This window comes from Dinoponera quadriceps, unplaced genomic scaffold (genome assembly GCF_001313825.1).
Source record: "Dinoponera quadriceps isolate SergipeBrazil2010 unplaced genomic scaffold, ASM131382v1 scaffold629, whole genome shotgun sequence".
In the NCBI taxonomy this organism is placed as follows: Eukaryota; Metazoa; Arthropoda; class Insecta; order Hymenoptera; family Formicidae; genus Dinoponera; species Dinoponera quadriceps.
The window spans coordinates 1-21,184 of record NW_014554884.1 but is presented as its reverse complement, the minus strand read 5'-3'; the positions used below and the strand labels follow the sequence as shown (position 1 = coordinate 21,184).

Genomic DNA, 21,184 nt, shown 5'->3' with positions numbered 1-21,184 from the left:
ATACAGCATCCACATCAGCTGGCCATCTGTCTGTCGTTGTGGTAAATTCTTCGTAGCGACGCACACACATGATACACAAGAAGTGCCGCGCGAACCTGACTTGGCACTTTGCGGTTACTTATAATTGTTATTACAGAGAAAGACCCCGCGTAAATCCGATATTGCTGGTGCGGCGTATTCGTATACTGCAGCCACGCACGGAGGGATAAACATGCCTCAGTTTATAGGTATGTATTCGATCATTGTGATATCTAACCTAAAAGTGTACTATCAATTTTTACAATGAGCAAGAAAAAAAATGTAGACGAAATGTGTAAAGTAGGAAAAAAAGGATTCTGTAGCACAATATGAGACGCCCGCTTGTCAAAGAAAGGTGGTGATTTTTTCTTTATTTTAGAATTACTCCAGGAAACATAAATCGAGTCACACGCGTGTCTACGCTTGGCCTAAGCAATCTAAATCTAACCTAGACACTTTAGATTACTTTGTTCGATACTATGGACAATTTATTGGTGTTTCATCATTCATTCACTCGTGTGTTTCAGTTAAAGTAAAATGGGGCAAGGAACTCTTTTCTAATGTAGAGGTGAATACCGAGGAAGAACCGATGTTGTTCAAGGCACAGCTCTTTGCCTTGACCGGGGTTCAACCCGAGAGACAAAAAGTTATGCTGAAAGGAATGACATTGAAGGACGACGATTGGGGCAACTTAAAACTGAAAGATGTAATTATATTAACTTATCCTGCCTTTCTCGAGCCTTGTTCTCGTATCTCGTAGGAAACTAGCAAGAATCTATAATTATTTGTCGAATCAGGGTGTCACGGTACTTATGATGGGTTCCAAAGAAGAGGATGTACCTACAGAACCAACGGAAAAGCCGCTGTTCTTAGAGGACATGAATGAAACTGAATTGGCCACAGCTTTGGATTTGCCAGCTGGTTTACTCAATCTGGGAAACACGTGCTATCTGAACGCGACTGTACAATGTTTAAAGACTGTACCCGAATTGCGGGAATCTCTAAAGCTTTTCCCAGGTGGCTGGGCGGCAGCTGCTACTATGTCATTACCTGCGCAAAGCATAACCGCAGCATTAAGGGATTTGTATGACAATATGGACAGGGGAACGTCCAGAGCTCCTCTCGTTCTGGTTCAAATGTTGCATTTAGCCTTCCCGAGATTCGCGGAGAAGACCGAGCAAGGCGTGTTTCAGCAGCAGGATGCTAATGAATGTTGGACGGAGTTGATCAGGATGTTACAGCAGAAATTGCCTGCAAAGGTTACTAGATATTCGTCAAAAGTTTTCTTTTTAAATCATTAATTAATTCTGCATGCATTTACTTAAAGCAATTAATGCGAAATTATTACTGAAAGTATGTTATTTGTGCAACAGTGTAATCCAGATGTATCCGAAAACGATACTGAAGCATCCAAAGTACAATCGTTCATTGAACAATACTTTGGTGGCATATTTGATTTCGAATTGAAATGCACCGAATCTGAAGATGAGCCAGCGACTACTGGGAAAGAGGAATTCTTGCAGCTGAGTTGTTTTATTTCAACCGATGTCAAGCATATGTACTTTGGACTTAGAAATAAAATGCAAGAGCAAATCACGAAAATGTCCCCGACGCTTGGAAGAAACGCCGTTTATACAAAAACAGTAAGTTTCTTAAATTGCATGTACATTATAATCCTCAGCAATTTTATACATTTATATTTGTTTATATATATATATATATATATAATTCATCATATATATATATATATATAACTGCTTAAAAAATGAAATTTATCACGTGAATTTAATATTTTGAAGAATTTTTGTCATTTCTATCGAGATAGAGAATAATTGATGTATTTTTTTCAGTCAAAAATTAGCAGGCTACCAGCGTATTTAACCATACAATTCGTACGATTTTACTACAAGGAAAAGGAAGCGATTAATGCGAAAATTTTGAAGGATGTGAAATTCCCCTTGGAATTCGACGCTTTTGAATTGTGTAGTCCCGAGCTTCAAGGCAAGCTTACTCCGATGCGCGAGAAATTCAAGGAACATGAAGATTCCATGATGGAGGAGTCTTGTAATGCGAAAGACAAGAAGGATAAGGAAGACAGCTCGAAGAAAATGAAGCAGGAGCCATTCTGGTTTAAGAACGGTAACGAGACGAAGAATGTGATTCGACGGTTGTCTGCGTTTCACAGATTTAACATTTAACTGAAATACGCATATTTACTCGCGATTGCAGATCTGGGCTCAAACAATAGCGGTTACTACAAGTTACAAGCAGTTTTGACGCACAGGGGACGTTCCAGCAGCAGCGGTCATTACGTCGCCTGGGTCCGGCAAAAGGGTGACACGTGGATGAAATGCGACGACGACGTTGTTACCGCAGTCACCAGCGAGGAGGTTTTGAAGCTGAGCGGAGGTGGCGATTGGCATTGCGCGTACGTGCTTCTGTACGGGCCGAGAATTTTAGAAGTACCCGACACGGAGAACAGCGAGGCTTAACTGTGTCGAATGGTCATTTTTAAAACGGTGAAGAAAGATACGCTAGACAAGAAATCGCTTGCGTTGCTGTACTGAATACCCATTTGTTTTTGTATCAACCGATATCGAACGACGTCGTTGAAGCATCGTTGTCACTACCGTGCTACCATGTTATCTCATGTGCAGGCAATATTTGTAATTTGAATAATACCTTCAGCACACGAACTAATAATATTGTCTCAAGTTTGGCCGTATCTGCGCGGGCATTATGTCGCACGTTGCATTGTAACATACACACGACTCACGGACGAAGTTCGTGCGAACTTCACGAAGTCATCTCTGGATTTGAGAGATCTTTCCGAACAACTCGATATCAGATAGATATTAATCATTTTTATATAGTCACATTGAAAGAGCAATGTAAGCTTTAATATTGCAAGAGAAAGCAATGTTCGCTGCAAAACACCCGTTACCAAATTCAAATCTGTAAAGATGAATGATTCACTAGATGATAGATTCTCCGATATGGTGGTATATTAGAAATTTCGTGTGAACGCGCCATATATCCAGGCGAATCCGCATTACTGCTTTTTGTCCACCGGGTGAGAATTGATACCAACATGGTAGGATTTTGTTCGTGATGACAAATTGACCACCACGAGTCTAGAGACATTTTGATTGAGTCTCGGTAGCAGCCAAAAGATGGCTCTACATGAAGACTGACGTATGTATTTTTTCAAAATTGTCACCTCGCGAAGAAAAGCAGAACATAACATTGCATATCATTACATCGCGATATGTTACACAAATTATATTAAAACCTTGGTGTTAATATTATTTATATCTCATTGAAAAGAAAAAAGAAACGTTAGGTCTGATATGTGTACAATTATACTTTTTTGTATTGAAAATGCGAAAAAAATATTATATAAAAAGGAATTCTTGGAGAGAGGCGCAGAATGCCTAAAGATAAATCTTTATTGTGACAAGTAATAAAATTATTAGAACATTGCTAAAAAAAGAAAAGATATTAAAAGCCTACTTTGTCCTTACATGGAATCTCCTTTATTCACTAGTAACGATTATTTAAAATACTATATCATTGATAATGACAAAGATAGTTGCAAGTAACATTAATTATTAAAAACTTGATAATAATATTTAAATCGTATTAAAATTTTTTGGAATTTTAAAAGCTTGACGTTGTAAAGTTCATCGAACAAATTTATCGACTGGAGGTTATTGAACAGCGAAATTTTCTTACATGCCAAATTTCATAAGGCCGATGGTCTTTTAATATTACTTCATCGATGCGTGACGTTAAAGTTAGATGTGATTTAACTTCCTTACTTTGACGTTAGTTTGTCACGTGACTACGCTCGACGCTGGTTCAGTGTTCCATGAATTTACGCCTTTATACATCGCAATAATGGTCTTTCACAGAGATTTGATTCCGACGTGATATATGTACATATGTGCATTGTTTATCATCCTTGCTAATTGTTTGGTGTATTTATTGTAGAATTTGATATATGAATTATTTATTTATACACACACAACGATGGCGAAGGAAAGGTATGTGTTAAATTTATAAATCAAACTATCACAATGAATGCTTCCTCTCTGTTGATTTGAGATATATAAAATTTATATTTTTCTACGTTTTGTAAGAATTGAATTTAATAGAAAAATCTTGAGGATTTTATTGTAGCAAGAGTCAACATGAAGAGCGTTTTGTAGGTTAGAACATGATTGACGTTATCAAAGGAAAATTTATACAAATTAATATAAAGCATTCCTTTTGATAATTTTATTAATTGATGATTGCAATATTATTATAAGGTGTTATGAATTGTATTTTCATAGATTTACAATGCTTCTTTCTGAACCGGGAGAAATATTTTTTGAGGATTATAGCGTCCAGATGAGAAGACCAGATGCTTTATCTGAGGAGAATAAAAAATGGATAGATGGAAGACTGAAATTGTGCTCGAAATCTCTGGTTTTTGCAAATAAAGATATAAATCAGCCGCTAATCAAGATTCAATTTAAAGAAACCGTATCTATTGAGCAGTATGTATTTACTAAAGAAGTAGGGTAAGTGTGTATCAATATTATTAGAACTTAATAAAACAAGCTTATAAAATGCAATAGTTATGTTTTAATCAGAATCTTTTTATACTTTGGTCTTCACTACTATGGTTATTTATTTACCTGCTTGAATTTGTTTCAGTGATATACTGTCTGTGGAGTGCAAACAATATGTGGAAATGTTGGAGAAAAATATATTAGCACCGTACAGATTTGTACATCAGTATAGTGTGTTCCACTTTTGTTTTAATTACACGAAAATAGAAGATTGCCTTCCACAAATTTTGCAGCTGCATAGAGCAGCAAGTTTAGCAAATGCAGAACAAAATGCTATGGTAATAATCTGTTGCATTATTGAATTAATATTGTATTAATTGTAAACTACCAAAGTTACCTCAATGATATCTTTGCTTTTAAAGATTATGGCTATTGTGCACTCCAGGCAATCGGGTGTATCCTTTGACATGTCGTGGCTCGAAGATTTATACGAGCAAGTAGTCCTGGAAACGCAAGCAAACCAAGTGTTACCGCTTGTAATCAATCCTGGAAGAGTATTATTGACTACAGCCAGAATTTATTTTCAGCCTTACAATAACACCGACCAGGTAATCATCGCATCGCATCACACAAACACTGATCAGAATTTTTATTATTTACCAGTTCGGATTTAATTATTCATCGCTTGATTTCCAGCACCCCGTTCTCAAGATCCAACTGAAAGATATACGAAGTATTATAAAAAGAAGGTTCATATTACGGCAAGTGGTAGGATTTTGTATAATTGATTTATATTAGTGCTCTAAGTAAAATAATATGCAGTAATAAAAAAAGTAGTAAAATAACGTCTAGCAGAAGACTACATCAGTGATCTGTTCACAGGGTCTCGAGATTAAGTGGATACGACAGGTTGGCGGTAAAAGCGAATACCTATTTCTGTCATTCCAAAATCAGGATAAAAGGGACAAGCTGTATGAAGATTTGTCTAAGCAATCGGCAATTTCCCTAGATACCGTACCTCAAAATCAAATGTTGCTGAGATGGCGCAATGGATACTTATCGAATTACGATTACATTCTATACATAAACAGGTGATTATACAAAAGTTTGGAAGTTATCGACTTGAAGTATTATACGGGAGAATATATCTAATTCACTATCTTACATTTTAGTTTAGCGGATAGAACGTTTCACGATCTGACGCAGTACCCAGTATTTCCTTGGGTTATACGGAATTACATTTCCACGACATTAGATTTAAATGATATTAATGTTTATAGAGATCTGTCGAAACCCATTGGCGCGTTAAATCCTACCCGTCTGGAGAGGCTAAAGGTACGGCGAATTCGATTTCATTGTCACATATACGATATACAGTACGCGTTCCGACGTTTTGCGAAGTACATGTCGAGATTTTCCTTTTTATATTTTCACATTGTTACAGGAGCGATATTCGGAAATGTCTGACCCAAAGTTTTTATATGGTTCTCATTACAGTGCACCAGGCTTTGTATTGTTTTACTTAGTGCGAAAATATCCCCAGTATATGCTTTGTCTGCAGAATGGAAGATTTGATCACCCAGATAGAATGTTCAACAGGTACACACACACATACATATACACACATATATGATTTTCCTTCAACTTTTTCGATATTTTAAAATATCCATAAATTAATACAATAAACATGAATTAATACAATAAACATGAAACGAAACTTACGTTCTGACAAAGTCACTCATGAGTTATACGAGGTCTGTTCAAAAAGTATCGCGAATTTTGAATTTCCGCGGGTTACGTATATTCGATTTTCGATTTTTTGTGGCGTTATGTTGGTACTCATGTCCCTCACTTATGCCGACAAGTTCGGCCATTTTGAATATTCAGTTTATCTTTGACAGCTGTTTTGCTTGGACGTGTTTTGGCTCGTCTTCGATTTTTGCCTATTCCAAAAAATGGATCAAAGAATCTGTATCAAATTTTGTGTGAAAAACAAAATTAAGTGTGCGGACGCATTCCGAATGTTGACTGTGGCATATGATGAAGCTACCTTGGACCGAAGCAACGTTTATCAGTGGTACAAAATGCTCTCAGAGGGCCGAGAAGATGTGAACGACGAAGAGCGTGCCGGACGCCCGAGCACGTCAACANGGTTTTGCTTACAGTTTTCTTCGATTGCAGGGGCGTGGTGCATCATGAGTTCTTACCACAGGGTAGAACGGTCAATAAGGAATATTACCTGCAAGTTATGCGCAATTTGCGCGAAGCAATCCGCCAGAAACGCCCGGATTGAAAGAACAAAAATTGGCTTTTGCACCATGATAACGCCCCTGCTCATACATCGTTGCTTGTGCGCAAATTTTTGGCCAAAAACAACACACTAACGATGCCGCAGCCACTGTATTCCCCAGACCTGGCCCCCTGTGACTTTTTCTTGTTCCCGAAACTGAAGAGGCACATGAAAGGACTTCGCTACGCTACGATTGAGGAGATAAAGACGGCATCGAAGGAGGAGCTGAACAAGATCACAAAAAATGATTTTTTGAAGTGCTTCGAAGATTGGAAAAAACGTTGGCACAAGTGTATAATATCTGATGGGGATTACTTTGAAGGAGACAAAATAGATATTCATGAATAAAAAAATAATTTTTGAAAAAACACAAAATTCGCGATACTTTTTGAACAGACCTCGTATTAAAGATGAAGTATTAGAAGTGCTTTAAATATAATTAAAAAGTACGTAATTACCCTGTTAAGTATACAGAAATAATTTTATGTTTCATTCCTATTACAACAAAAATACTTAACAGTATAGCTGACGTATGGAAAAATGTTTTGGTGAACATGTCTGACTTTAAAGAACTGATACCGGAGTTTTACGACACAAGCAACGGTGGTGACTTTCTAATTAACAGTTATGGTATCGACTTTGGTCATCGACACGATGGTGCCAAAATAAACGATGTACAGCTTCCTCCTTGGGCAGAAAGTAATAAGATTTCTGATTTTTACCAGATTATTGGTTACCATTTATTTTTACAAGTGATACGTACATGCTAGGACTAGGATTTTTTATTAGGAAATTCATCTTTCATTTCAAACGCGAGTGCATGCTATATTTTTGCTCAGATTCTGAGACCATGCTAAATCCCGTGCTAAATAATATTAAAGTGAATCGTTCCACATTATCTGCGTGACCAATCATAGAATAAAATACTTGATATTACACGTGACTTGATACTTTTATTGATTTAGGCCCATCTGATTTTATAAAAAAATTAAGAGATGCCTTAGAAAGTGAATACGTTTCGCAAAATCTTCACCATTGGATCGACTTGATCTTTGGATATAAACAAAGAGGAGTTGAAGCGGAAAAGGCTGATAACGGTAAAAATTCGATATTTCATGTATAATTTATAATAATATTTATTTAATATATCAATAATATTAACAATCAATATTTTAATCAATATATCCTTTATTGCAGTATTCTTCCATTTATGTTACGAAGGGGCAGTAGATTTAGATACTGTACGAGACATAAATGATAGACACGGGCTCGAAGTGCAAATCATGGAATTCGGCCAGATACCAAAGCAAGTCTTCACTCTACCTCATCCCAAACGACTAACGTCGACTGTGAATTTAACGCAAGCCGCAGCATTATTGTCATTGCCCGAAATAACTGACGAAGGTGTGTCATCATTCCTCTTTCCTCTTATATTTCTTCTTTGTAGTTATATACACATACACACACACATACATACGCGCGCACTCGCACATAATATTATTTTCATTAAATATATTTCCTTTTCATTTTTCAGGCAATGCATGTGTAAAGGAAAGATCATTTAATTTCACAGAATTAGTAGCTTTTCAAGCACACAAGAGCTGCGTTAGCAGTATCGTGCAAAAAAATACGAGCTCGTGTAATGAAATCATATCAGTAGGGCAGGACGGGATGCTTAAATTATATAACATAAGCGAGAGGAAAGCGACACGTAGCGTTAAGTTGTCCTCGTTGTCTTTGTCGTCATGCATCTCGTATTACACACCGTCGCAACGTAACATTCTCGTAGCAGGATCTTGGGACAATACCTTGTAAATATGATACTACCCGTATTATGTGCGCATGAAAATGGGAGATCGTACAGGGTGATCCAAAAAGAAGGGTCAACAAATTTTGAAGCGTAAAGAGTATAAAGATAAATATACAAATGCTCCTAAATCTTCTACTAAACTTCTACACATTCGTTCGGGTCATACCGTGTACATGCAATTTTAACGACATTGCTCTTTTCCAGAATATTCTACGACATAGAGTTCGGTAGAGTAATCGATATCCTGCAAGGACACGCGGACGCAGTGTCTTGCTTAGCGTGGAACTCCGCTCGTCAGGTCATTGTATCCGGATCGTGGGACTGCACGGCGAAAATTTGGCGCGGATATACTTCTGGCACGAAGATCAAACCCACAGAATGTTTTATCGTGCAACTGGATCACGATTCCAAAGTAACTTGTATCGATATATCCAGGTAAACTGAATAGGATGAATAAGAAAATTGCTTCTTTTTAAAATGTTTTCTCAAAATTAGCCTTTAGTAGTAATACATATTCACAGTATGAACATATACGATATGTGTTGTTTCTATTGTATCTTACATCTTACTGTGCCTGTGAATTGATCAAGTTGCTTCGTGCTAATTGCAGAGACGATGCCATGTTAGTGTCTGGTACCGAAGACGGCGAATTATGTTTGTGGAACATGGATACTTATGATCTGCAATATACTATCAAAGGTAAATACACATTTTCACACTTTCCTTCGTAACCACACAGCTGATGGGTTGTTATTGTTATTTGAATTATCGAAAATAATCATCTCAACGTAATATAATACGCATAAAGTTGTACATTACAAATCATGAATCTTACTTGAACTTAAACTGTTCGTATATTAATATTTATTTATATATATTTCATTTTATTTTATAAATTTTTTTTTATTTAACACGTTGACCGCCACGGAACTTTTCACGATTCTGATCTAATAAGCCAATTTGATTTAATCAAGTAATGAAGCGACGAGATAACTCGTAGTTGGCGTCTTGGGCAAGTAAATAACCTACGAGATTCTCGTAATTGGCAGTCAACGTGTTAATCATTTCAATTCCGAGAAAATCTCTTTGTCGTAAAAGGAAATAAGTATATATTATGATGTACACATATCCGTTTTTTCTTTTGTAATAAGATGTATTTCGAACGGTAGTATCATTCTCTAAGATTCAATATTGCATTTGTTTAAAGGCCACACTTGTAGAATAAACGCGGTAACATTCGATAAACAGTGCAGCAGTGTGATATCGTGTGCCGAAGATGGGGTATTGAATGTAACGGATGTTCGAACAAGCACGCAAATATATTCCGTCAGTTTGGAAAACGAGCCGCTCACGGTAACGTGGATGGGACCACTCCTGTTGATAGGAGACAACGATGGAAACGTTCACATATGGGACTATCGGAAGACCGTGTTTGTTAAGCAAATACATTGTCACGATGGTAAATTCTGCATTGTTATAAAACGACATTCTTATTAGTTGGACCACCATATGTGTGATAGCTTATTTTCCGGCAGTTGTGTCTCGCTCGTACGAGGTATGATCGAAAAGTTCGCGAGTTGACCGTGAAAGATAGCTCTGTAGATCGAAGTATATTTTTTAATTTGTAGATGATAGTGTTAGGGTGAGGTCTAATGAACTATTTCCCGCTCAGTACAGAACATACGAAAGGGTAGCATGTCCAAAAAGACACGAGCGAGAACGTGTATCGAATTATGGATTCGATCCGAATTTATCCCACATTACGCATGTTTGCCAGTTTTAACTACTGTTGTGACTTCTTTTTCCGAAAGAGCAAAAGTAACATATCATTAATTCAAGAAACGACATTGCATACCGAATCTGAAAAAGCTGATTTCCAGAAGTATTTTAAACAATAAAGAACAGTGAGATTAATACTTTTGCTTTTCAAGAAGTGTACAAGAAACAACGATATATTGATGGGATCATTGCAACAGAACGTGAGTGGGAACCATTATATGAGGAGAAAAATAATCTGTAAATTTTTTTGATCGTACCTCGATATTACGAGCATCTTAGGGAATATATTTTAATATTTAACAAAATGTCAATTTAAATATGCTGTCACATAAAATTTATAATAATAAATTTCACGCAACTGTCTGCCTGTACACACATTTTAAACTTTTTCATTGGTTCCATTTTTTTCTCTCTTTTAAAATATAAAAGTTAAATTTGTTATTTAGCCATTTGGTAATTATGTTAAACTGTTCTAAGCTGGATTTATAAAATAGATTCTGAATAATTGGAATATATGTTTTTTTAGAGTCACTTTCGGCCTTAGCAGTAGCAGCTGATAATAATTTGATAATAACCGGTGGCAAAGACAAGAAAGTCATTGTATGGAAATGTCATAATTAATGACACAGTATTTTCTGATGTAGGATAAAGGAGATTTCGCGTTAAAGAGAGAGTAGGTCTAATATCTTTTTTAGCAATATACTAGTAGTTTTATTACAATAAAATACCTGTTGTATATATATATATATAGTATAATAGCAGACCCTATATTTATATCACAAATTCCTGAATTGCAGAAATATATAATTTATATTTAACAAAAGCGCAAGAAAGAAAATTTGTCTTTAGGCGTTTTACGTCGTCCAGGATCTCCTCTTTTCTTTTTTGCGCAACATAAATATACATTTGCACTTTAAATAGAAGAAGTACAATTATATACATCAGATGTTTGTTTTCCTCAATAAAATGCAGGTTGTCACACTAACATTAAATTTTTAATGTAATTTATGTAATGTATGTATGTAGTGATATGTAATGTTACATTCCGCTTTCCCTTTGCAAAGTAATATTTTTAAGCTATGCGTTAATCAGTCTTCCTATCGTAATGAAAAGAATTCCACCATGCGAAGGAACCATCACAATATCTATGTGTTTCAATGTGCGAATGATTATGTTTCAATGTACGAATGATTGTTACAAAAAATGAGCTAAATAAAAAAAGACAGTAAATATTGAACGCATCATAAATATTTGTACTACAGAACGTAAGTCTATTTACTTAGTGAGAACTATGGTAGATAAAGTTACTCATACAAGACGTCATTTCGCACAATTGCGTAAAGAATTAAAATTTAGCGTCACATCTATATAAGCTCGTAATGTAACATGAAAGAATTGAAATTTTGGGAAATAGATTGATTGATTCAGTTCACGATATTAATAGTAACAGGTGAATCTCTGCTCGCATTTGGTATTGGCTTCATTAAAAAGTTCTTAAAATGACTAGCGTGTGTGCCAAAAATACAAACTATAAATGCTACGTAAAAATACTGAAAGATGAATCAACATTATTTGTGTGCACGCTAATAACAATGACTAGTATTATACAAAATATTGCGATAGACCAAACGGGAATATTGGAATTTTCATATCTGCACATATATTGTCCTAAAGCTTTTTGTAGTCGCTATATAATTTTACTAAGACTTTTAGTACACAGGCTCTCGCGAATCTACGATGACCTCTTGGAAGTAATAGAGAACGCGAGTCTGCAACAAGTTTTGTGAGAGAGGATTTTGTTTCCGATACATTTTTCTTTTTTACACCAAAAATATCAACCAGCAAAGATTCCTCTCGCGGAAGCTTGTACTTTAAGAAGCTCTTCGAATTTTCTAATTACTTTCTTCCTTTGAATTTCACCCTGATTCTATTAATGCTGAAAAAGTACTTCAATTTTTTTAGTCGTGTACACTTAATCCGTACGAAGGTAACTAATTAACACGTTACTTTCACTGCGCCCGTTGGCTCGCATATAACTGAGATTATTAGGTAAGAACATTTGAATCATGTTCATATTAGAAAGCATTCTCGAAATCTTTGTCCTAGTGAAGAATTGGAATATTTCAACATAATATCCCGATGCATCACAAATGGTCCAGTTGCTTCAACTGTTCATAGGTAATGAAAAATATAATATTCCACGGTCCCATCCTGAACCACGTTGGGACGAAACCTTTGTACAGTGCTAGAATCCCTTCGTTCTTTATCGTCTGCGTAAAATATAGGAATAATTATTCTTAAAGCGGATACATTGAATAGAACATCTTGAAAATAATATGCGGACGTGAAGTTTTATACCTGAAGTAAGCAGTCTATACTGCCTCTGTAAATGTGCGACGGAAGTTGACTGCCAGCGATCCGCACTCTCCTTTGATTCATCAGTCGTGTCTGAAGAAAGAAAACTGCAATTTATAGAAGACTATGATGACGTCGCAAACCGACGCGAAAATAAGACAATCTACTCACGCGAATGACATCCAGAGGTGTCGAGGCTACAGCACTCCCCATGCTAGCCACGAAGCTCGATCTGAAAAATTATAATCAAAGTCAAGCACACTTGCAGCGTGGCTTATGCTGTGTGTGATATAAACATCTCACTTTCTTAATTAAACATCACGTCGTATTTTTCTTTTTTTATTGCGAAACTATATGTACGTGATTTTCTCTAATATCGCGCGCGATACTCGAGTCGTTTTTAAATTTTAAATTGTAACACCGGGGTTTACATTACGAATTAGAATTAACCCTTATCCAGGTGATCGCGTTAGAGAGTTAAGAATGTATAAATACACCTACGAGATGAAGATTAACATCTCGACTGAGCGAACAAGTACACTTTTCAGATGCGAGTAGAAATCAAAAGCGTTGATCTAACCAAATCATTTTTTTCTACGGTAAAAAAAAAGAGGGGGGGATCAGAAACTTATACAGCGTATGGTTAGTGATCTATCGAAATTTCCAAAGCTCTAAGACGCATAAGTGCTAACCAAAAAGCCATTGCGAGGTAGATTAACACGTTTAATCATCCGGACGATTGTCTTAACGATTCTTGTATTAAACACAGAGTGCTGAACACAGCGTCCGTGTCAAGCCTCTCTGGTCATCTCAAAATCCGTCTGTGCCCATACGCGTGACAATGTCAAAGGACCTGGAAATAAAATGTTACAATTTTAGGAGAGCCTTACTCTTTCCTCTCTCTCTCTCTCTTGTGTGGTAACGGATACGATACACGGGATATTTCAGAGATTCGTCGCGCAATTAACGATCGCATACGATTTTCGGAATCGCCGAAGATTCAGAAGCCCAGCCAAGAGCAAACTGTCTCCGGATTGATATGCAAGGTGATTTCTAAGTTGGAGATGCTTTGAAATCAAATCGACCGAGCTAATCGTCGTTTAAGTCAAAGCGTTCTGAGACGGTTAGATTAGTGCCGAGAGACAGTAGACGATATTATTTGCTCATCCTCCAGTTAAATTCGAAATATATGCACTTGAACCATTTCGCTTGGCGTTTAATGAGTAGCGTGCATTTTTCTATATGCGTCTATTTCAGTAAGTAAACTGATCACACAGAGCCATTCTCTCGTGCTTACGTACGATGGCAGTTCATAATTAATTAACACGTATGCACCATCTCGTATCGGAACAAGAATAGTTGAGTAAGTTGCAAATTGCAAAGTCGTGTATACATGTTTTGTGCTGTGTGAATTGACCATCTTGTGAGAAATGGGCCTCAGTAGACCCGGATAAGGGTTAATCGACACTGGTAATTATTAATGTAATCAATGAAAAACGTGCGAATAGATATAGATGTAAAGATATGAACGGTATATATATACACTGACGGGACCTTTGGTTCTGTAAACAATTAGTAAAGTTAAACGATAATATTTCGATTATCGACATCGACGAACACATTTCAGACATATTTCGGATCCTCCAAATATGTTTCCGTGTAAAAATGATATCGGCGTCTACTGATGAAAAAAAAAAAACTTACACAAAGTGATTACTAACGCTATCCCCCAATATACTCATACATTTACTCTTGGTACAGTCATATATAGGTAATTCTACAGCTGCAATAACGGCCGCTCGTTGAGCAGTCGGTCCAACACCCTAGATAAAAAAAAAAAATATATATACATACATATACATGCATATTTCTGTAGAAAGTTTGATTGTGATAAGATACAAGCTCTCTTTAGATAATATTTCTGAAAATATCTCTCAGTTATGAATTATCCGCTGAATTAAGAAGTTATCAATTTTGAAATATAACTTGAAAACTGTTAACATATTACGATGTTTAAATAATCCAATATCTTGTCTGTATTTAATTTTTATTATCATTTTTATCTCAAAATATGTGCTAGTTCAAACAGTTTGGTGTGACAAGCGTGATTAAATGATATGAAGTGATAAGAAGAACTTATTACCCTCCAAAGCCCACGGATACCTTCGTGTTTATACACATCTTTGAAGCAGGCAAATAGCGACATGTTTGTTTCGTTGCCAGTGACTTGCATACGAACTTTCACCACGTCAGTGGGATTAGCGATAGCGCTCGATATAGCTCCGGCTAATGCTCCGCATATAACATTAATTATAACTAAATCATCAGTCATCCACCTGTCGGTAGCAGCTTTCTTCAGGGAATAATAAGTCCCAAACTTGATTGTTCCGTATGTTGCTTGTCTTAAGATAGCAGGACTGATTCTGGACAGCAAGAAGAAGAAACAAAAAATCAGCATTTGGTATAAAATTGAGATTATTTCTAGACAATAATTTTCTTTCCGAGTACCAAAACACTTACCCGGAATATAGTCCCTTTAATCCTTCTTGCTTAGATATTTGCAATAAAGCATCAGTCATCCCAGAATATCTTAAATGCGCAAGCTTTTGGTCGTACTTCTGGCCTTGCACTTGCAACCGTGTTTTTGTCGTGTCCAGTGGAAAAGTACCTACAGAATATATTGATATAAGTTGGTTAAAATTTATTAAATATTCACTTATTAAATATTTAGAATTTATTAACAGTAAAATGTTACACTTTTAAAATTATTCTTTTGTTATAGTGTAGATTGTGAGTACAAAGTCTTGCTTGATAACAACATATGTAAGAATCATTACTTCTTAATTATTAATTTACCCAATTCCGCGATAATTGATGCTAAACCTCCATATACAAAGGGTCTCCAACCATTCCAATTCTTTTCTCCCATTGTTTTTTTTTTCGATAAGGCAAAACCAGCGATATGATTATCAAAAAGTATCACTGGTAGCGGTCAACAAATTACTGAAAATTTACAGATATATTTCTCTTTCTTCCTGCTTAATGATTACTTACTAATGACTATTTTAAAATCTTTCATCGGATAAGCAAATTTTTATAACGTAGAAAGCAATATTTAATTATCTCACGTTTAATTTTCCACGTGAAATATACAGACTGATAGGCATAGCGATAAATTCGAAATATTCCGCTCTCAGACATTAATTCCGCGTATTTAATTATAAATTCTCAAATAAGCTGAGTGCCCAAACTAACCATGATAAGTAAATTTTACTTAAATTCGTCGTCGGACGACTTGACGACAGATCGTGTCAGATCAGGTACAATTTGCATACGATGTTCAGTAATTCGAAATAGCGTACATTTATATCTCGCGCACAACCGATTTAAAAATAAATAATTATTCCAAACGTACTCGGTACCGATAAAACGTGCTGACGAAAGCGAAAGCGAGATATCACGTGCATCGCTTAAGCCGACCGCACGAAACGGTGATATATGCTACAAGATAAGTTATATGATACAAGCGACGTGATACATACTTGTATCAACGTTAAACCTAACCCGATTCCAAGTGAAATGTATTTTTATTTTCACCTGTACACTAAATTTGCAAAAGTGTTATCTGTTGTATAGACAATTTGTATGTATTATTAAACAAAAAAATACTTAAAGTAATAAATAAGTATGAATGATACAAAGACTAAATTAGCCCATGTATTACAGCTTCTAAATGAAGTTTTAATGGATTTAAATAATGTCCTGAAATTTTGTAGCGACATAAAATCCAAAAAATGGGAAAGTAGGCAGTGGTTTGTTCGTCCTATTAACAGCACACGAATAGAGAAAGGATTATTTTCAACCACCTTTCAAGAAATGAAAGAAGATCCAGATTTATTTTTTCAATATAGTAGAATGGATCTAGAAACGTTCACTTACTTGAAACACTTGTTAGAAAAATCTCTATGAAAAAGAAAAAGAGTTGATGTTATTTCTGTAGAAGAGCGACTTATATTAACAATCAGGTAAGACTGTATAAGTTAAATTTTTTATACAAACAAATAAAATTTTTCTCTATCAAAAACTTAGGTATAATTATAAAACTGTGTGTAGGTACTTAGCCTCTGGAGATGAAATCATTTCTCTTGCCATTCAACACAGGATAGGAGAATCAACTGCTCGTCAAATAGTATATAATACTTGTTCTGCTATATACAATACTCTTTCCCCAATATATTTACGCCCACCCGTTCAACAAGTTTGGAGAAATATAAGTAAGGGTTTTGAGCGGGATTGGAATTTGCCAAACTGTATTGGTGCTGTGGATGGTAAGCACATCCTTATTAGAGCTCCTCCACATTCTGGCTCATTATTTTTCAACTACAAGAAAACATATAGTATTGTATTGTTGGCTACTCGCAATCATAGGTAATCATTTTTTTTTTTTTAATTAATAAAGCAATTTGTAGAATGTACACCTTTTAAATATGTTTCAGAATTCAAATGCTTTTTTATCTAATATTGTTTTTTATTTACTGAAATTGAGTGAAAATGAGACTATACAAATGTAATCATAATTATTTGTTTATATAGATATGAATTCATTGTAGTTGATATTGGTGCATATGGAGGAGAAAGTGATGGGGGAATCCTTGCAAGAAGTGAGTTTGGAAGATCTTTACAAGAAGGTATCCTTGATATACCTTCAGAATCAAAGAAGTTGCCAAACAGTGATTTTGATACTCCATATTTCTTTGTTGGAGATGAGGCATTTCAATTGAAAAGTAATTTTATGAGGCCTTATCCTGGACGTCAGCTAGATAAAAAGAAAAGAATATTCAATTATCGACTGTCGAGAGCAAGACGATGTATAGAAAATGCCTTTGGAATACTGGTTGCACGCTGGAGAATATTTGAAAGGCCTATTTCCTGTCACCCTCATCATACAGATGTTATTGTAAAAGCTGCAGTATGCCTGCATAATTTTCTTATGTCGCAAACCCAAAAATATGTTAGAAATTTGTATTGCCCAGATGATTTTGTCACTGATGAAAATACGATACCATTGGACATGGAAGAATAGAAGTTAATGCAGACAATTATAATCAAAGCTTTATTTTAATTATTTTTATAATTATAATCGAATTTCGTTGAAATCGACGAAGTTTAATGTTACTAGTGACAATATCAATTCTTCGTTAAGACGAATATATATTAACATTTATTTGCAGACAGTACGTATTCAAAACATGCGTGAACTCTAAAATTGTGAATGAATGAATCGTTGGCACATTGTGTAAGCTCTCGACAAGGTTACAGATATTATTCGTAAGATATTCGTTCTTGAAGAACACAATATGATACAACTCGACGTTTTTGATTGGTCCTTCGTCCTTTCTGGTGATCTTTCAATCGACTACTCACTATTCGCCTTAATTTTGCGTTTTTGGCACAAGTTACCCTTCAGTGAAGAAGATTCCATAACATTTTACTTTCGCGTAACATATGTACAGCCGTGTTGTTTCGAAATCGCATTGTTTGAAATACCGAAAGTAACTAAATCCTAGAATCTTTCTCTGCAGTGAGGGCACTGTGGAACTCTATCGCGCGGTACGTTGGAAGTATTTTTTCACTGTCCTGTACGCTTCTGAATACTTTCAAGGTATAAATATTTTTTTCAATACTGATAAACTCAAATCCCGTTGACATCGACGAAATATAATGTTACTAGTGACAATATCACTTCTCCGTTAAGACTTTTATACATTAACTATTATTTTTAGACAATACTTATAGAAAGCAAGCGTTGATTCTAAAATAGCATCAGAAAGAATTGTTGGCGCATTTTGTTAGCTCTTGAAAAGGTTACATAATTTATTAATAAGGTATTCATGCATCAAGAACACACCCTGATACAACTCGACGTTTCTGATTGGTCCTTCTTTTTTTCTAGGGATGTTTCCATCGACAATTCGCTATTCACATTAATTTGGCGTTTTCGGCACAAGTTAGCCCTCAGTGAAGCAGATTTCACCACATCTTATTTACGCGTAACATATTTGCACCCGCGTTGCTTCGAAATAGCATTGCTTCTATTACCGAAAGTAACTAAATTCCAGAATCAATTACTGCAATTTCTGGTATGGCGGAATTCTATCGAGCTGTACGCTCGAAGCATATTTCCACTGCCTTGTACGCTTTCTGAATTCTCTTTATATGTACGATTATTATTTCCATGCTGATAAATCCAAATCCTTTTGTCATTGACGAAATATAATGTTACTAGGGACAATATCGTTTCTCAGAAAAGATGTCTATATTTTATTAAATATTTGTAAACAGTAGTTATTCAAACAAAGCGTGAACATAATAATTGCATCTGCATAAATTGTTGGCGCATTGTCTAAGCCCTAGACAAGGTTACAGAAGTCATTCGTAAGACATTCATCAAAGAAGGTCACAACGTGATACAACTCGACATTTCTGATTGGTCCTTCGTTCTTTCTAGGGATGTTTCAATCCACAATCCATTACTCACATTAATTTAACGTTTTTCGTACAAATTAGCCCTCGGTGAAGCAGATTCCACCACATTTTTTTTCCGCGTAACATAATTGCGTCCGCGTTGCTTCGAAATAGCATTGCTTCTATTACTGAAAGTAACTAAATTCCAGAATCATTCTCTGAAGCGTGGGGTATGATGGAAATCTATCGCGTTGTACGCTCGAAACATGTTTCCACTGCCCTGAACGCTTTGCGAACATTTTCACATGTACGATTAATTTTTCAATACTGATAAATCCAAATTTCGTTGACATCGACGAAATTTAATGTTACTAGTAACAATATCATTTCTCCGGTATGACTGTTATATATTATGAATTATTTGTAGTCAGGATATATTCACAAAACGCGTGGAGTCTAAAATTGCATATGAATGAATTGTTGGTGCATTATTTAAGGTCTTGACAAATTAACATAAACAATTTATAAGATATTCATACATCAAGAACACATCCTAATACAACTCGATGTTTCTGAGTGGTCCTTCTTTCTTTCTAGGGATGTTTAAATCGGAAATTCGCTATTCACATTAATTTGGCGTTTTCCGCACAAGTTAGCCCTCAGTGAAGCATATTTCATCACACTTTATTTCCGCGTAACATATTTGCACACTCGTTGCTCCGAAATAGCATTGTTTCTAGTACGGAAAGTAACTAAATTGTCGAATAATAACGTTGTTATTTAACAATTGCGAGTTGCCAAATTTTTTTTCACTCATTTATTCGAAATTGAATAAGGAATCGAAATATCTAAGCATTATTGTCGTAACTGATTGAGAAGTACCAGTAATCTCTAATCGTTTACGATCGCCTCCGCTGCGGCGCTGCGCGTCGATGGTAAACAAATGATCGTTGTTATTTACCTATTGCGAGAAATTTATGAGATTACACAGGTTACTCAGCCCTTCGTAATGCATGTCAAACCTAATGACATCGATTGCTTCGAGAAAATAGTATGATTTATTTGCATTGGGTAAGTGGGAAGTACCATCCTTATTTGAATCTATCCAAAAATTGGAATCTTTGAACCTCACTCTTCGTCTGCGATGTGCAATAAAGATTCATACCGTTCCCGGGAAACGTACCGATCACAGGAAGCATATCGTCTCTGGTAACTTACCGCTCTCCGAAAATTTATCGACCCCGGTAACTTACCGCTCTCCGGAAACTTATCAACTATGGTTACTTATCGCTCTCCGGTGTCTTATCGACTGTGGTTACTTATCGATTCTCGAATACTTATCGACCTCAAGAAATTTAATTTATCCACTATTGATCAGTTGTTATTGTGTTTTCCATTCTTACCGACAAAGACTGACACATAAAAGTTCTAACATTGAACGGCAGTGTCGCTCTCTCATGTTGACATTTCTTGAGCTTCCTCATGTTACAGATGCTGTGTGAGAGTGTAGCTGCATCGCGAATATCGTGAAAAATACAAAACTGTCTATAAACTAGACACGTGTAATACGGTAGTATTTTAACAAAAGCAAACCTCTTAAAAGACAGTGAATAACTTTGTTAACATACCTCAAATGTTTTACCTGGGAGACAGAGATAAATATATAAGCATCGTCTAGTATTGCGGAAAACTCATAATTAAAAGATGTATTAAGAGATACTTTGCAAGAATTGTATCCTGATGAAGCAAAGTCTGAAACAATACATCCAGAATTGATAGGACTGACTAAAGTAGCAGTGGACAATGTTATTGATGCATTTCTTTTGGATTATACTCTGATGTTATGATAAAAATACTTGATCACAATTTGCAGTTGCACAAGAACAAACTCCAACTTTATTCTTAAAT

At 35.6% G+C, this 21,184-nt stretch overlaps 4 protein-coding genes and 1 long non-coding RNA gene across 9 annotated transcripts; 4 read left to right on the top strand and 1 right to left on the bottom strand.

Annotated features, from left to right (window-relative positions):
- Window positions 1–211: 211 nt before the first annotated feature.
- On the top strand, window positions 212–2,721 carry LOC106742348 (ubiquitin carboxyl-terminal hydrolase 14). The gene is made up of 6 exons (XM_014615203.1): window positions 212–227; window positions 546–724; window positions 816–1,277; window positions 1,392–1,661; window positions 1,869–2,157; window positions 2,248–2,721. The coding sequence occupies exons 1-6, from the start codon at window positions 212–214 to the stop codon at window positions 2,508–2,510; spliced, it is 1,479 nt and encodes a 492-aa protein (XP_014470689.1). The 3' UTR covers window positions 2,511–2,721.
- A 1,329-nt stretch (window positions 2,722–4,050) lies between these two features.
- Window positions 4,051–11,688, top strand: LOC106742377 (protein FAN-like). 2 transcript variants are annotated; one of them, XR_001374264.1, is made up of 17 exons: window positions 4,051–4,064; window positions 4,356–4,586; window positions 4,723–4,915; window positions 5,000–5,185; window positions 5,274–5,345; window positions 5,460–5,668; window positions 5,750–5,912; window positions 6,022–6,176; window positions 7,388–7,566; window positions 7,833–7,964; window positions 8,065–8,271; window positions 8,402–8,678; window positions 8,882–9,112; window positions 9,288–9,376; window positions 9,885–10,136; window positions 10,983–11,129; window positions 11,254–11,688. XR_001374264.1 is itself a non-coding variant. In XM_014615263.1 (16 exons), the coding sequence occupies exons 1-16, from the start codon at window positions 4,051–4,053 to the stop codon at window positions 11,075–11,077; spliced, it is 2,685 nt and encodes an 894-aa protein (XP_014470749.1). In that variant the 3' UTR covers window positions 11,078–11,688. The 2 variants fall into 2 exon arrangements, 1 of the variants encoding a protein (XP_014470749.1); XM_014615263.1 differs by having other exon boundaries at window positions 10,983–11,688.
- An 89-nt stretch (window positions 11,689–11,777) lies between these two features.
- Window positions 11,778–16,302, bottom strand: LOC106742378 (kidney mitochondrial carrier protein 1). Of its 2 annotated transcripts, none has more exons than XM_014615264.1 (8): window positions 16,067–16,302; window positions 15,668–15,814; window positions 15,332–15,479; window positions 14,955–15,234; window positions 14,516–14,634; window positions 12,983–13,043; window positions 12,815–12,904; window positions 11,778–12,726 (listed from the first exon to the last, which is right to left on the bottom strand). In XM_014615264.1, the coding sequence occupies exons 2-8, from the start codon at window positions 15,738–15,740 to the stop codon at window positions 12,601–12,603; spliced, it is 897 nt and encodes a 298-aa protein (XP_014470750.1). In that variant the 5' UTR covers window positions 15,741–15,814; window positions 16,067–16,302; the 3' UTR covers window positions 11,778–12,600. The 2 variants fall into 2 exon arrangements, with proteins under 2 accessions (XP_014470750.1, XP_014470751.1); XM_014615265.1 differs by having other exon boundaries at window positions 16,227–16,274.
- Window positions 16,303–16,337: 35 nt separating this feature from the next.
- LOC106742380 lies at window positions 16,338–17,016 on the top strand. Its single transcript, XR_001374267.1, has 3 exons — window positions 16,338–16,454; window positions 16,538–16,836; window positions 16,925–17,016. It is a non-coding gene; the product is annotated as an uncharacterized LOC106742380 (long non-coding RNA).
- A 31-nt stretch (window positions 17,017–17,047) lies between these two features.
- LOC106742379 lies at window positions 17,048–18,329 on the top strand. 3 transcript variants are annotated; one of them, XR_001374266.1, is made up of 3 exons: window positions 17,048–17,139; window positions 17,405–17,472; window positions 17,575–17,604. XR_001374266.1 is itself a non-coding variant. In XM_014615266.1 (3 exons), exon 3 carries the CDS (start codon window positions 17,604–17,606, stop codon window positions 17,892–17,894), a length of 291 nt encoding a protein of 96 aa, XP_014470752.1. In that variant the 5' UTR covers window positions 17,105–17,139; window positions 17,422–17,472; window positions 17,575–17,603; the 3' UTR covers window positions 17,895–18,329. The 3 variants fall into 3 exon arrangements, 1 of the variants encoding a protein (XP_014470752.1); XM_014615266.1 differs by having other exon boundaries at window positions 17,105–17,139; window positions 17,422–17,472; window positions 17,575–18,329; XR_001374265.1 differs by lacking the exon at window positions 17,575–17,604 and having other exon boundaries at window positions 17,405–17,515.
- The last annotated feature ends 2,855 nt before the right edge of the window (window positions 18,330–21,184 follow it).